The sequence below is a fragment of the Oculina patagonica genome, chromosome 6, assembly GCF_052425735.1.
Source record: "Oculina patagonica isolate OP01 chromosome 6, crgOcupat, whole genome shotgun sequence".
Taxonomy (NCBI): Eukaryota; Metazoa; Cnidaria; class Anthozoa; order Scleractinia; family Oculinidae; genus Oculina; species Oculina patagonica.
Genome location: NC_135763.1, coordinates 27,835,921 through 27,851,404, shown reverse-complemented (window position 1 = coordinate 27,851,404; position 15,484 = coordinate 27,835,921). Strand labels below are relative to the sequence as shown.

At 36.8% G+C, this 15,484-nt stretch overlaps 1 protein-coding gene across 3 annotated transcripts; it reads left to right on the top strand.

The window, feature by feature from the left end:
- Positions 1 to 972: 972 nt before the first annotated feature.
- On the top strand, positions 973 to 11,778 carry LOC144657404 (somatostatin receptor type 5-like). Of its 3 annotated transcripts, none has more exons than XM_078517750.1 (2): positions 973 to 1,078; positions 9,930 to 11,778. In XM_078517750.1, exon 2 carries the CDS (start codon positions 9,933 to 9,935, stop codon positions 11,202 to 11,204), a length of 1,272 nt encoding a protein of 423 aa, XP_078373876.1. In that variant the 5' UTR covers positions 973 to 1,078; positions 9,930 to 9,932; the 3' UTR covers positions 11,205 to 11,778. The 3 variants fall into 3 exon arrangements, with proteins under 3 accessions (XP_078373876.1, XP_078373874.1, XP_078373875.1); XM_078517748.1 differs by lacking the exon at positions 973 to 1,078 and adding an exon at positions 4,730 to 4,879 and having other exon boundaries at positions 9,928 to 11,778; XM_078517749.1 differs by lacking the exon at positions 973 to 1,078 and adding an exon at positions 9,237 to 9,734 and having other exon boundaries at positions 9,928 to 11,778.
- Positions 11,779 to 15,484: the final 3,706 nt, after the last annotated feature.

Genomic DNA, 15,484 nt, shown 5'->3' with positions numbered 1-15,484 from the left:
TAAATTGATCACGTGACACGATAGTGTTCTTCCGCGGAGGGCACTTTCAGCCTAAAGTGCCCGTCCGGGGAAAATACCGGATGGATAGTAGTCGTCCGTGAAACAAGAAGGCCTACAGACCTAAAAATCCCCCGGAAAATTGACTGTATTTAGTGGGTTTCTTGTCCTTTTTTTTCGTTTGTTAAATTTCGGCTTTCAAATCTGTAATCCAAAGAGGTAAAACAACAACAACAACAACAAAACAATAACTAATGATTCAAAATGCTTGTTTTTGAATGAGAGCAAGGAAAAAAATTTAGTGAAGAACAATAAAAACGATAACAATTTCCGCGAGGCACCATCAACCGATAGTTCCTCAACAGAAATAATCTACTGCTTAAATAGCGACACCCCTGTAAGCAGCGATCTCCCGTCGTAGCATCAGGAAGGCTGCTTTGCTTGTTTCGAAAGTATCGAGCCGGGGAGTCTCACTTTCGAACTTTACAGTTGCTTTCCAATAACACTTTACACGTTTTTTCATTCATTTTGCATTACAATATAATTCAAAGCAAAAATGGCTATTATCATATGAAGTCTACTTAACTTCAAAACAGGTGCGAAACGCGTTAAGATCCGGGATATTATTCTTTTGTTTCAAACGTTCTTATAATGATTACATATGTCTTGAGTCAGCATTATTTAGATATATTTTATCTTTTATCTTTTAGGTGAGAGGCAATTCCGGAAAAACAAGTGACGGCTGCTAAGAAACGGAACCATTACTAGACGATATTAATTACCGAGAAGAATCTTTGTTGTTTTTCGATATAACAGCCATATTGTAAGTGAAAGATCTACAAGATCTAAAAAGCTTTTCTGTCACTTTACTAAAATTGAAATTTCCCCAGGAAGTGTCATTCACGAGTTGTGTTTGCCTAACTGACTTTAATTAATCACCTTTCAAACAATTACAAAACACCGTTTTAGTCTTAAGTGACCACGTGATCTAAGTAAAGAAGGTTTTCTTCTCTTTCAAACAGGACAACAACACTGACATAAAAAAAGCACTGAAAATTTTACCTGAGTCAGTGGAACAAAGGTATGTAAAAAAATAATTAGACCTTTTATCTTTAACCTGCAAACGAAATATAGATAGTATAACATCCGTAGTGCAAAAATTTAGTTTATTGCGTTGTAATTTATTAATTCAAAATCACTGGAATATTCATCACTGCAGGTAAATGCTAACTACCATCACTTACTTCTAGATCTTGTGAGCTGTTTTTTTTTCTGTAACGGCTTTCAAGCTTTAGATACGAAGTATCGTGATCTGCACTGTTTAGATTCTAGACATGTTTGCTACTTTTTTTTATCATGTAAATATAATGAGTCTCAGAATTGCTCTTTTTGTTATAACGCAGTCGTGTTTTGGGATTTTATCAAAAGCTCCCAAGGTTTATTTTCGATATGATCTTAACAGGAATGAATGGCTTCAACATTTAACCGATAACCAAAAACAGAAGAAGTGTCTTGCTATCAAAAGTTAGTCGTCAAATTGTGCTGTACATGCAGCCGATGAAACATAAACATTTTGTCTGCTGACAATACATTTGCGAAAATTTTAAAATATGTTTTAATGAGGGTCTTAGAACCCTGAAGATGTGGGCATTTAAGTGTAAAACGTTTGGTTTTTGAGCTTTTTATCATATTCGATAGTCTGTTATCCTTTTAATTTAGCCAAATGTTCCAAGACTGATTGACCGCCAAAACCGACCTCATTAAGAAATGCAATGTATCGCATCTTTCTTACAAGTGTTTATTCATTTCCTTCAACCACAATAATAGGAAAACATTAAAATTACTTTTTACTTTCGGTTTGATTCATTTATCCGTTTATTTTCACCAGTCGGATTCAGTTAATGTGCAAGTAACACGGAAAAAGCCGACATTAAACTCCCACGCGTACGCTGTGTAGGAAGCTGGAAGAGGTAAATAACAGAAGTCTTTCAGCGTTTAATTGACCCTTTTAGGCCACTCGGCTTGAGCTACATGATTCCGAAAGTAAAGACACAACAGGATTAATAACGCACACTCGGAACTTTCCCTTTCCTGGTGATTATATTCTTTAGCCCGAACTGGTTGATATATTGTGTCGGAATAAGCGGGAAAAGTACATGTAGGCGCATGTAACAAGTGTACGAAAGAAAAGATAATTTCTCTCGTTTGCGCGTTCAACCATGTTCAACTACCAGAGGGAAAATGTCAAAATTAAAGAAAGAACTGGGTCAGGGCTGAAACTTTAGTGCAAACTTTATTGTTTTTCATTTTTTTATGAAAATGACGAAGACATTCACAATTTGAGTCGGGCTTTGTTCAACTATACACTGAAACCCGACGTGTCATCACCTGACAGTCACGTGGACAGGATGTATTGTAAAATATATCTATTGAGTCTGAGAGGAGGAAGGGGTTTCTCAGAGAGGGGGACTTAATTGGAGTAATAGAATGTTGATGGGTAATTATAACCTGTTAATGGCTCTTGCATTGTGGTGGAACTAGACGCGCTTTCGAAAGACTTTTTTTATCTGTAGTAATACAGGCAAAGTACTGAATTTTATCTTCCGCAATGATCTCCCCAAGCATATAGAAAGCTTTAAGATATATTGCACCTGCATCAACCATCAAGAACGTGCATCCAGTCCGGTCTGGATTTCTTTTTTGTTTGTTTTTGCTTTTTTTTATTTTGCACAGTGTAGCTTAAGTAGCCTAAAAGGGTTAATTAAACGATGCAACGCAGTGAGGAACCTATTAAAACTTTTAACTTATAGGAAGTAAAAGTGAAGTTTGACGGGTGTATCGCTGTTAACTCCTACAAAGCGTGGGATTATATTGCCGGACTATTCCGTTTTGCTAACACATTTACTGAATTAGACTGGTGAATGGAATGTATGTTTTCCTACCTGCAGGTTTATAGAAATCCATTTGATATTTTTAACTGAAAACTGAAATTCTCGCGCGCTCATTGGTTGAAAGTTCTGGTACATATAACGAAACGCAAGGGAAATTTCGGAAAACTTGAGATTTTTACGATTTTTTTTTCTAGAGACAATATCAAGCGAGTGGTCAAAAGGCAGCTGGAACATTTAGGACGAAATTTCCACCCATTTGTTGAATTGCCTTCAAGTAACAAAAAAATGTGATCCTTCGAGCTAATACGCGCGCGAGACTTTGCACTGACTTTGTATCTACTGGTTTGCCAGTAAATTTCCATGTTATAGTATAAAACAAATCGGCCAAATTTTTCCGTAGTCTACACTCTTATAGACCATAGAAATGACGCCATAAAATGTCCACAACTTTGCAGAGAAACCACTCGCCTAACGGCCTGTGGTTCCACTTGAGTTTTGAACACCCTTTGATGTTATTTCTATGGTAGACTGGAAAAATGTGGTCGATTTGTTAAATAGCGACGTTTCTTGAGATTATTAATAAAAACCGCAATGGTGGAAGAGAAGTCGACGTCAGAAAGACTCGAAGACGTACATTGTATGGTGTCAATATGGCATCTGACATGTAAATTTAATAAAAATGTATCCATCAGCAAACAACTTTAAAGGATAATAGGCTATAAAATTAATATGATAAATCAGGGTTCTAAAACCCTGATGATGACTTCCTTTAATTGAAATTTTGCAAATCATTGCCAACCGACAAATTGTTTATTGTTCACCCACCAGCTTTTAAATTTCAGTTTCAATAAAGGGATTCAGTTTAGATCTTTCGTGTACAATGCATGGGTTTATCGACAACTAACAAATTTCCTTATTTGTATTACAGCTTCCATTTGTAGTGCCAATAACCGTAACCTATTTTGCGAAACTGCATCTCACCTAAAAACGTCGGACATTTTTGACTCGAGACATTAAAAGCCCTTCTTTAGTAAGTCTTTCTGAATGCCATGTCATCAGCCTTTTCCTCGTAGCCTTAGAGAGCATGCAGTCTTTTTACTTGGGTTATTGTATCGGCGTAAAGATACTAAGGCGGCGCCATTTAGAATTTAATCTGCTGGTCTTGCAGACCGGTGCATTAGGCGCCTAAGCAAACAAACTATTTAAAATCACAAAATTTCATACGCAAATTTATATAATTACAAACTTCTTGTTTCTAAAGATGGAAGCAGCAATGGACTTTTTGAAGAATTTTGTTGCTTCATTAACTTGTTTATTTTTAAACAGAACGGGAAGTCCAAAAATATTAAGGGAAGACATTAATTGTCTAAGTGCGTAAAATGGGCGGGCAGATATAGATATTTTTTACATGAATTCTTTGAAAACATCACGTACAGACCTCAAACAGCGTTCAGAGGAGCAGAATCATTAATCAAAATTTTAAATATTAAAATTTCATTGTACATGTTCCATAGTTAATTTACCCGTTTAGCCTAATTGAACTGGACGTTTCTTTAAACCGTACTTTTCAACACGATTGATAGTACACGATCTAAATTATTGCAGCAGCAGATGTAGACAGAGAGCAGGTTTTTTTTAAACATTTAAACTTCTCTGAATTGACAACCTGCCAGACAGTGTCATACGTCTAAAGCAAAAGACAGCTAAATTCGCCAAAAATAATGCTCTCATTAGCTACACAAATTCATTTGCCCTATGATTGGCTACCAGCCGTTGTCTTGTCTATTTACCGCTGTGCTACAATGACATAATCGCAGCGTACGTGCAGCTTTCATCTCAATTCAATGCTTGCAAGCAGTGCTTGCATACTGTGTTCCTGAATTCATTTTGGTTGAAGTTGATTCATTATAAACTGTGCATCTACCTACGTTGATCAACATTCTCCAGGAAGTACAGGCGCCTCGGGTCCCTAACACATACAACTGACGAAGGTAATACGAAAATAAAGTTGTCGAATGCATTTATTTACCATTGATATCTCCATCTCGATAGATTATGTTGATCGCTTAGTAAAACCTCTAACGTGCCAATACGCTTTTTGGTTTTAGTAAGAAACACACTATAAGCGATAAGAAGGTGCTGAATATTGTTTAATTGTCACTTCAATTTTTTGAAATATAATTTCTCTCACGCAGAGTTTATGGTTAGCTTAAAAAAATACAGTGTAGCATTTCTTCATTCAATATTTACAAACAGGAAGAGGTTATTCCGATAAACTGTTCATGCCTTGGCAAAGTTATACATTTTAACTTGCTTAATGGAAATTTGCTAAGTATAAAGTGAAGTGTGAAAGTGCTACGTTAGCCGTCAGTGTAAGCTGTGTGAGAGCTCGCATTAGTCTGACATTATGCATAAAAATTATAGTAACATTTTCCATCTAATTATGAAATTTTCACATAACTCATAATTCTTACCAACTTAAAAAAAGCCTTAAGGTTAGCAAGTTGATATTATTTCTCATCATAAAAGGCATAATTATTCTTGTATTTTTTATTCTGGTCGCACAGCGGCACATATGTCTCGAAAATGGTTTAATATTCCTATTCATTTTGATGCCAAAATAAAGAAATTTCAATTTTTTCATTATCAAGTCGTCACTTTTAGTAATTTTGTACTCCTAGAAAGATATTATCTAGTCTATTACAAATTCTTTGCATTGTAAGATAAAACTGAATGAATTTGCGTCGTATTAGCGAAAACTTTCGTTCTAAACAAACGCTAAAATTTTGATCTGAAGATGTTTTTATTACATTCAGAATTTGACAAAATTAATATGCTAATAGCCCTTAAGGAGTTTTGCTGGTGGCTTTACCAGAGCGGAAATATATATTTTGACAAGTGTGATATGGCAATTTATTGACCTGGCTATTGCGAAACGTGAAAGATTTTCATGTTTAATATCGCTACAGTGTTCCGTTTAATCGGAAGACGTTCGATATCTTGCATTTATTAAAATCACTTATTACAACTGATAATTGCCCGTCCAGTTTTTAACCTCCCGTTGTGTTGTTTAAGTATTTACTTTACTGTTCCGTGTTAACTCCCAGACAACTATTTGAATAAATTAGTGTAGCCAAAACATTTGTCGGGATCTAAGATAAAGATATTAGAACTAGAAGAGATAGTTGTTTTGTAATTATTTCGAAAAGTTCTCGACAATAATGAAAAAGCATTTCTTCTCCTGCTTTCACGAAAAGTGATAAGATTCTTAACTAGTTGCTGTAAAACCTAGATATTTAAAAGAAATTAGAAAATTTAAGAGATATAAATATATCGCAAAGATACAAAGTATTTCTGTTCCTTACTTCTACCTAATTTGCATGATGCACGATTTTCTTTTCCTTGAAAACAAAACCACTTCACTCGTGGCATATACAGCCCATAGCAGAAATCTTTAGAGGTTACTAGGATATTCGAACTTTGTTGCAAATGTTGCATATTCAGATGTTATTTAATATCCCGAAAATAAATTGAAATTCAAATCGGAAAATATAATAAAAATGACTTTAGCGCCAGGGAGCTCTTACTATTTTAATTTTTTTTCAACAGAACAAAAGCTCATTTTTTTAAAGAACTTGCTTGCACTAAGTTGTATCACCCGATTCATAAAGTAACAGTTTGATCTATTTTCATTCAGATCATTGTAACACAAAATAGTAGCCTGGGGTCTTAAGAAAACAGTGACGAAATTAATAAAACATTTTCATAAGTTTTGAATATTACCTTGACCCTGCTTAACAATTGACTGATTCGTGTTTGCATGCTAATTAATCTTTTATTTGTATTTTCATAATTTCCCATGTGTGCCGGTTATTTATTTTTTATTTCAACCTATGTTTCTTTATCTATAAAGAACTATAATTGCATTCCCAATTATATTTCTGCAGTGCTTTCACCTTATCAAACTTATAAAACCTCAACCTCTTACTTTACGAAGCCTTTATTTTAACAACAACCAAAACTTGAAATTAAGAAAACAGCGGTAGTGTTAACCTTTAAAGTCCCAATATCCACAAGCAAATTCTCCTGACTGATCTACATACATTTCTTCTAGTACTAGTTGGGAGAATTTGTTAAAAGATCAAAGCAATTTCCCTTAAGTGGTGATTTTATTGATTCTCAAAAGCATTTCTTTAGATTAAGCATTACTTTTGTGAAAGAAAATTGGACGTTAGTCATTCTTGGGACGCAAAGGTTTAATCAGAAATGTTAGCAATATTTTTAGAACTTGTGGTGAAGTGAAATAGAAGCCGGGCGCCTGACACAGTCGTTTATTTTCCCTTCACACTTTTATCAGAAAGTTCCCTTTAACTGTCTTACGTACTACCTGAAAAAGTATAAAAAGCTGCATACATTGTTGAAAACGCTTAGCTGAACTGCAGTGGCCGCCATCAGTATAAAAAAGATTGATGGAATCTATTTAGTTTTGTCTAGATTTTTGCACTATTTTGGGGGTTCTTCTATTGTAATTAATAGTGCATTTTGCAAAAAGATGTAACAAAATGCAAAACGGATATCATAACAATAGAAATTATTTTTAACTAATCGCTTATGGCAATAAACAAAAATCTTTTCCATCGTGATTACTAAATTTTAAAAATAAAATTGTGGTCAGATAAGATAACAAAGCAATGGAACTTATCTAGAGATAGACATAATCTTTTATATTAAGAATTCAACTTTCATTAAAATGCTAAGAGGACCCGCCATTTACGTTAATGGTGCAAGATATACACAATTTTTTTCTCTTCATTTCATTACAAAATTCTCAATGCAGTTCACAACTTTGTTTAATTTTTTAATTTTGCCACACGTCTCCTTTGCTTTAATTCTGGACATGTGGTGGCACACCAAGACAATATTCCACAGCTGACGATTTTTTTTTTATTCTCGTGAGGTCTGATTGACAAATGTTCTGATTCTGAAAGAAGAAGTTATTCGTTGAACGCTCTTGTTACTTAAAGGGTTGAAGCTTTGGAGATAAATCCCAATTCTTAAGGTCGCGCAGGACCTTTGCTCATTAATAAATTCATTAGCCAAATTTCTTGACGGAGTGCTATCTTGTAAAGCTTTAATTCGCTACATTTTGAACATCGATTCCTCTAAAATTTATCAAGGATATTAAGGGATGATGGAATTACATCATGATTGTCCTTTTACTGAGAGATGACCGTTTGCTGTAATGTTACAGGCTCTTAAAAGTTTAACTGCAGATATTGCGATTTTGTGTCCAAGTTTTCGGCTACAATAGCGCACCGAAATAGAAGATTATATAAACTAGTGATGAATCATAACCTCTTTTGTGTTATGACAAGAACGAAATTTTAGATTTCAAAAACTGCTAGAAGTTATCTGCTTCTAAGAGAGTAAAAATGTGAAAACTAAACTTTGAAACGTGTTATCTTCAACTTAAGAACAAAATTTCAAAATTCGCTCTTGTCATAACACAATAGAGTGCACCAAGTTCATGTTCTTCGCGAATCAACTCCTGAAATTCTATATCGGCGGAGAAAACTTGGACACAAAATTGCAGGATTTTCCGCTTCCGAAGACCTTCCGAGTCAATGTTTATAACCGTCTTGTGCTATAGTTCGCAGCTGTGAATCTAATTATGATAATTCGCTTTGTTTCAGCGCACGGCACGCAAAGCTGAGAACAATACCGTCTAATTACTCGTACAAAGAACTTTAAGAAAAACATTCTCATGAATATTTCGTTTGTTGTCGGCTTCAGTCGTCGCAGTTCGTGCATACTCTTTAAATAAATACATACATAATGATTTCAAGGGTCCTGCGCGACCTTAAAGTGTTCTCATCTTTTCTCGCCAAGACACACTCGCAGACATTTGAATGTTTTAAAGTTTCTAGTCATGACATCCTTCGCTTTTTTGAGTAATAAAAATTACTCAAAAAATTCCTCAGATTTATGAAAGATAAAATAATAATTTTAATTTAGAGATATCTAGATACGATATCTTCCAAATTGGTGCCTTAGGTTAACCTACTTGCGCACGTCCTAATATAAGAAGTAAAAACAACCTAAGAAACAGTTTTGTTTTCCTCGACAGAAGTGGTTATGGACTTCTGCCTCGTGCAATTATTCATATTTCATGAATGCCCTTAATCCTTGTCAGATATTTTATTTAGATGTTTCTTTAAAAGTACTCTTTCAAGTGGATATTACTTTGGCGTCAAGCGTAATAATATTTCCCTCCTTTTTGTTTCACAACGGCTGAGAATCAATTAAAATTGATTAAATTTGAAAACCTGGTAGTTTCCTGACTTGAAAATACTACATAATGTAGTTAAAATGTTTCTATGGTTTTCAACTAAAAGGCCGACTATTCCCCTTCGGAAATAAGAAGACTATTGTCTACTTTAGCAGGTGTCCATAAAAGCAGCACGCATGAATTTTTAACATCTTACAATAAGCTTTTCTTTAGAAAAATTTCCAATCACAGGCACGAAAGGATTATTGTTTTCGTTTTCGTTATTTCCTATACAAATAGAAATAGAAATAAAAAACACTGGCACAGGTATCGAGCGGAAGTTTTAAGAGTGCGAAATAATCTAAACTTGGAAGTAAAAAAAACAATTAAATAAAGTTGCGGGCAAATGATACTCACCAAATCTGTCAAATATAATCAATTTATCAGACCCTTGACAATTGGCAGCGTCGAATCAAAAGAGAGAATTCTTTAACCTTGTGTAAATAAACAGCTTATCAAGCGAGCGAAGTTTTTCGTCACGAGTTTATTCTTGAGCTTCTCGAGAATCCTAATCTGAGGTAAGAAAGTTGTGCCACATACATTGTTGGTTAAGCTAAGTTTTCTTAAATTTGGCGTAACTATGGCCTCTCTAATTTAAATATTGCATGAGAGTCTTTAACTATTACCCATTCGTTGGCCCACTGAACCAAATAGATACATACTGAATGTGGTTTCAAAAGTTTACTCAACGTCTTTTTGTTGCGCTTTCAGAGAAAATGAACTTCTCTTCAGGCGACACTTCCAACAACGGGACCAATGACACAAAGACGGCGTCCACAGCATGTTACGTGAATGATCCGTTTTCGCTAAAACTTGGGCGAGTGATCGCCTACAGCGTACTCATATTTGCATCTCTGGTAGGGAACATTCTGATCGTTGCTCTAGTTTGCAGATATGGTAGAGCGCGAAAAACTATTAACTTGGCTGTGGTGAATATGGCCGTGGCAAATCTCGTCATTACAACCGTGTACATGCCGAGATTAATTCCAATGTTTCTGGTGGGGAGCGTGTGGCTCGTGGAAGGCGACTTCGGTTATGCTCTGTGTAAGATCATTCCCTTTCTTCACACAGTGGCAATCATTGCCTCGGTCTTGACGCTTCTCACCTCCAGCTTGGACACTTTCTGTGCCGTGGTGTTTCCACTGAAAAATCCATTCACCACCAAAGTTGCGAAGCTTGCGATTTTCTTAACTTGGGCTTTGGCGATCGTCGCTCGACTGCCTTATTTGATATCATTGCGGACGAAGACCTCCAAAGGCAGGCAAACTTGTGGTTCAGATCTACGCAAAGTGTTCAACCACGAGAACGCGAGAGATATATACTACACGTTTCTTTTGGTAACGTTCTGCGCTCTTCCCTGGCTGACGATTTTGATCTTCTATTTAATTATAGCGATCATACTTAAAACGGGGAAAACCCCGCGACAAGAGAGCGCCACAGCTGCGCGTTTGAAAGGACTGCGAGTCAAAGCGACGCGTAACGTCATAAAAATGATGATTGTTATAACTCTTGTGTTTTTAATCTGCTGGATAACATACTTCTTAGCCCAGGTCGCTTTTAGTAGGGTCCCTTGTAGCTTTCGCTTTTGGCGAATGTTTCTAGCGCACTGCAACTGCGCCATCAACCCAGTTTTATTCGCCGTCTTCAATACAACTGTGCGCAGAGGTATTAAAGATATTATGAGAAAAATCCGAGCATCGCCAAGACATAATTACATTTGTGATACCTTTCTAGGAAGCGTTTTTCAAACAACTACTATAAAGCAAAGGAAACTTTATATTTCTCCGGCAGAGAACAAGGTCGAGTCACCGGCGTTCTCGATTAAGGCGACCATAAACATGACGAACTTGGGAAAAACAAAGCGAAGGGTAGCAACACGCAGGAAGATTGCCAATGAAGCCGAGCTCGGAGTTGTGAATCATGGGAATCAAGAAAATAACAGTTTTCCAATTGCAACCCTTAGTTTTAACACTTTGAAAAAGATATAGGCTGGTAGAGTGAATGTGCGGAAGATATTTAAAAAAGATAGAATATTGATCGACAAAAGACTGGACATATTCAACATCTTATGATAATTAGACTCATTCAAAGCAATCTCTGACATCCTATCTATGAGTGGGTTTAAACATAAAACAAAATCGTATAGTTAGGAAAGCTAGTTTACTCTTAATCATTGGGAAGTCATTAATGTTTTATTGTAGGAGAAAAGCGCGGTGAATAACAAATGTTCGGTCAAATTATGTCGGTTATTTCAGCTGCAAGCAAGAAGTTTTTTTATAAAAGCATAATTAGTGCTGCACAACAAATAAAAGAAAATTTGAGCTCAAACGTTTGCTGCTATAACCAGCAGTGTAGCCTGAGTTTGAAGAAGTTCCTTAGGGTATTAAACAGAAAGCTTAGGACGGCTAGACAGTCTAGAAAAGTATTTGACTCCAGAAGACAAATGCAGTCTCACGCCGAGAAACCAATACACCGAATTTAAACAAAATGTGTCTGAACAAAAACATTTGCTTATAATTAACTTCTCAATTCCTGTTTTACAATTAAAATCGCCGTGAAAAAGACTTAATGAGGACTTAACTGGAGTGCAAATTAAATTTCCAAAAATAAACCTCGTTAGTTGGCAAAAAAGTCCGTGATGTGGGTTTAATGACCGGGGGAGGGGGGGGGGGGGTGTGCGTACTCCCTTATAAAGGCTTAACGGGGACGTGCGACCCGATAGGGTATGGTTTTCAGGCTTTTTTGCCTTGAACGTGGTATATATTTCACCCTTTTTTGTCTTTAACAGGGTATCTTTACATGGACCAATGTCAAACAGGATAGGCTTGTATGCCTGCAGAGTTGCCTGAAATTCATACAAACTTTCATTCAAATTTTCGAATTTACGTTGATTTCGGCATTGATACTTAGCTTAATTCACTATTACAAGAAAGCCAGTTAGGTACTTTTTGTCTCAGACGGGGAATCAAAAATTGGCATTCTGTCTTAACAGGGTAGGAAAATCAGAGGTTCGTGTCTCAAACAGGGTCAGGGTTTAGGAGGCTGGGCCGCACCTCCCTACCCGATATTATGTCGAGTACCCCCCTCCTGGGGGGGTTTAATGCTGTTCGTTGCCATTGCAGTACAGTATGATCACTGTACATACTGTACATCAAAAACAGGGGTGTATTTCTTAGCAAGAGAGTTCACGTTTTTACTTATTTTATTAAATTTTAATGATAGTTATGTCCGAGTGAATTTGCAATAATTTTGTGTTTGTGTTTTTGTCTCGTGCCACGTGTCTAGGATATGGTGGGATTTTTCACATTCCTGTGAAAGGTTTCTTCGTTCTCGTATCAAGAAAAGTGGCTTAACTTCAATAAAAATAGGCTTTGTTTTACGACCTAAAAATGCCCCTATATGGCCATTTTTGAACAATGGCCGTTAACAGCTTCTAATGACCCCTCTGTAACAGACCTGGTGAAACCCGACCTGGTGGGTTATTTTGCCCTCCCTGGTGGAAAGTTGACCTCTCTGGTCCCTGGTGATAATTTGAAAAATCCCTGGTCAATTTTATTTCTCCCCGGTGGAGAATTTTGTTTACCTGGTCAGGAAAAATCAACCAAAATCAACCAAAGGACGCGCGGCAAGAAGATCGATAATTTAATAATTGTCCGATAACTTGATGTAAATAGCAAAAAATAATTGTTAACTTTTTTCTATTGTTTTCGTCGCTTGTTCTGATGTCATGCACATAACTGAAGAGACAAAACAAATCTGCTGCGGCCGGAAATGCGTCTGCGCTCGCAGGTTACAGTGCGCGCGGCCCAAAGCGAATGCATGGAAGTATTTTCGACCTGGCTATCTACAGCGTTTTATAGAATAACTACGCAGAGGATAATCAGCTTGACAGATATAATTCTTGGTACGTGAGTATTAAGTGGCTTTTTTCCGTCGATTAAGCAGCCTTGAACAGTTTGAGCGGCGTTTGATGTAAATATCGTGTTTAACTTTGCAGCTCGCCGGCAAAATGTGCTATAAAAAGTACTCACGTTGTTCAAGTACATTCAAGATCATTCAAGTGGCGTATTACGGTAAATTTTAATTAAGCTGCCTCAAATTGTAGGTACAGTGTAAATAGTGCTTTGTGTAGCTTTCACCTGCATGAAACTAATAATGCCTAGCTGGAGGACAGCAGTCATACCACGTATTTTTCATTGCTCGCTTAATCTGAAGAAAGGGACAATTCATTCGACCTGTAAAAGATGTAAGCAGACGGTTTCCTTATTTTGATTCTTCATGCCTTGGTCTTCCAAATATAGATCAACGAATAAGGGCCGACATTTTGAACATTTACAAACGGTATTTAACGGGCAACACAGTTTAAATTTAGGCGCGCGCGTGCTAGACAACCTCTGGATCTCTCTCTTACTGCACGTCTCTTTTGATAATAAATCTTTATGTCAGTTATTTTCTGGAAAAGCAATTAAACTTGTATTCAGATTAGCAGGGCTTGGGAGACGTTCAAACTAGGGAGTCGAGAAAATGATCCCACGAAAGTGTACACGAAAGGTTCTCCCAATTTCTTTGAGTCCTTTGAAACAGTATGTTTTGGCGGGTGTAATCCGTCAAGCGCAAGGTTAGTTGCCTGGTGAAGCGCTTTCCCCTTCCAAAGATAAGGAGCTTTGAATTTGACTGAAAAGTTTTTGAAATAATCGTGTTTTTTACGTTAACTTTAAGCTGCCTGGTTGCATGTGAAACTCCCTTCAAAACGCACGAAATGTGATCTCGGGCTGTCTAATCTTTCAAAATTTTGCGGGGAGGCATGCCCCTGGACCCCCAGTAGCTTACACCTTCGGCGATCACATGATAGCATCTTTCAGATCTCTGGCGCTCTGTAGAACCGTCATTTTTAAATCCTGCCTACAGGCCTGCTAAGAACTGGAAAAGTAACATGCATCCGAAGGAAGTTTAATCATTTAAAGGCGATGACGTCAGTCCATCGCCTTATATCATAAGGCGGTCGGCGGAATTTGTTCCTTTGTATGTCATCGCTTCTGCATGCATTGCGTGCCGTTTATGATCCTCTGATGGGCCTAAGACTTGCGAGAATTTCAGAGGATTTCAGGAATATAACCCATTGCGGATCTTGTGGCGGTAATGCACTGTACGATACAAAGAACGCACGGGGATCGCAAAATCGATTCTGTTTCTCTTTTGCAACTTTTCTTCGTGTAAGAGAGTATACAAAGAGTACAATATTTCAGTTGTTTACAAACAATGCGAAAAAAACGACGGTGTCATCTACAGTCGACATCGGTGCGCAAAGTTGTGCACGATTACCCCGCTAAGTTTATTGCATATTGGGTCACAGAGTTTTGCATTTATATACATACATGGTTAGTTTTAATAAATCATCGACCTCCGCGGTGAAAAAATAATCGACCTGGTGGATTTTTTACTTCCCTGGTCGATTTTGTGTTGAAAACCTGGTGGAAAATCAGGTGTCACCAGGTCTGTTACAGAGGGGTGTTCTAAATACTCGCGGGAGTTTTTGAAAGTTTTATTTCATCATCAGCGTGTCCGGTCTACTTTATAAAGAAAGATCGTGTTGTTCTTAACCTACCATTCCTTTTTACGCGAAAACGAAAATACGAGGAAACAACTTGTGTTGAAAGGGGTTATTGTTGCAAATTTTAATTCTAGAGAAAACATCCAAGAAAGCTTTGCACCGTGTTTAGTAGTTCAGCAAAAGCTGCAACTCCAGTTCCTAAGGATTTCAATTCTCTTGTTCAGTCTTTTATAGCTTTTCGCTCTGTTTTAATTAGTCAGCGACGCCATTTTTGCATCGCGGCTAGAAGATTCGATTCCAGTATTTCGCGGCTTTTCTCTTGTACGATAGGAACGCCTGGTCTTTCACAGGCAATGACATATCTTTAAGGTTGAGGAAAAAATCAAGTGTCAAGTTCAAATTTAAATATATTAAAATCCAAACGTTTCGGGCTTCATCACTGAAAAAAAATATAAATTTGCTATCGTTTGGCTACTAGTTTTAGTGGGCCGAAAATCGTTGAATTTAGTTGACTCCGAAAAATTGGCACTCTTGAAACTCCCGCAGAATTAGATCGATTGGCAGTGTTTCGAGATGTCTAACTTCGATTACTTTCTACAGTGAAAAATCATTTGCTCTATAGACGTGAAATCACCGAAAAGAACCGAAAAGCCACTTTCAAATAAGCTTTTTGAAAACAATTAGAGGGCAACGGATTTACATTTATTAAGCCTTATT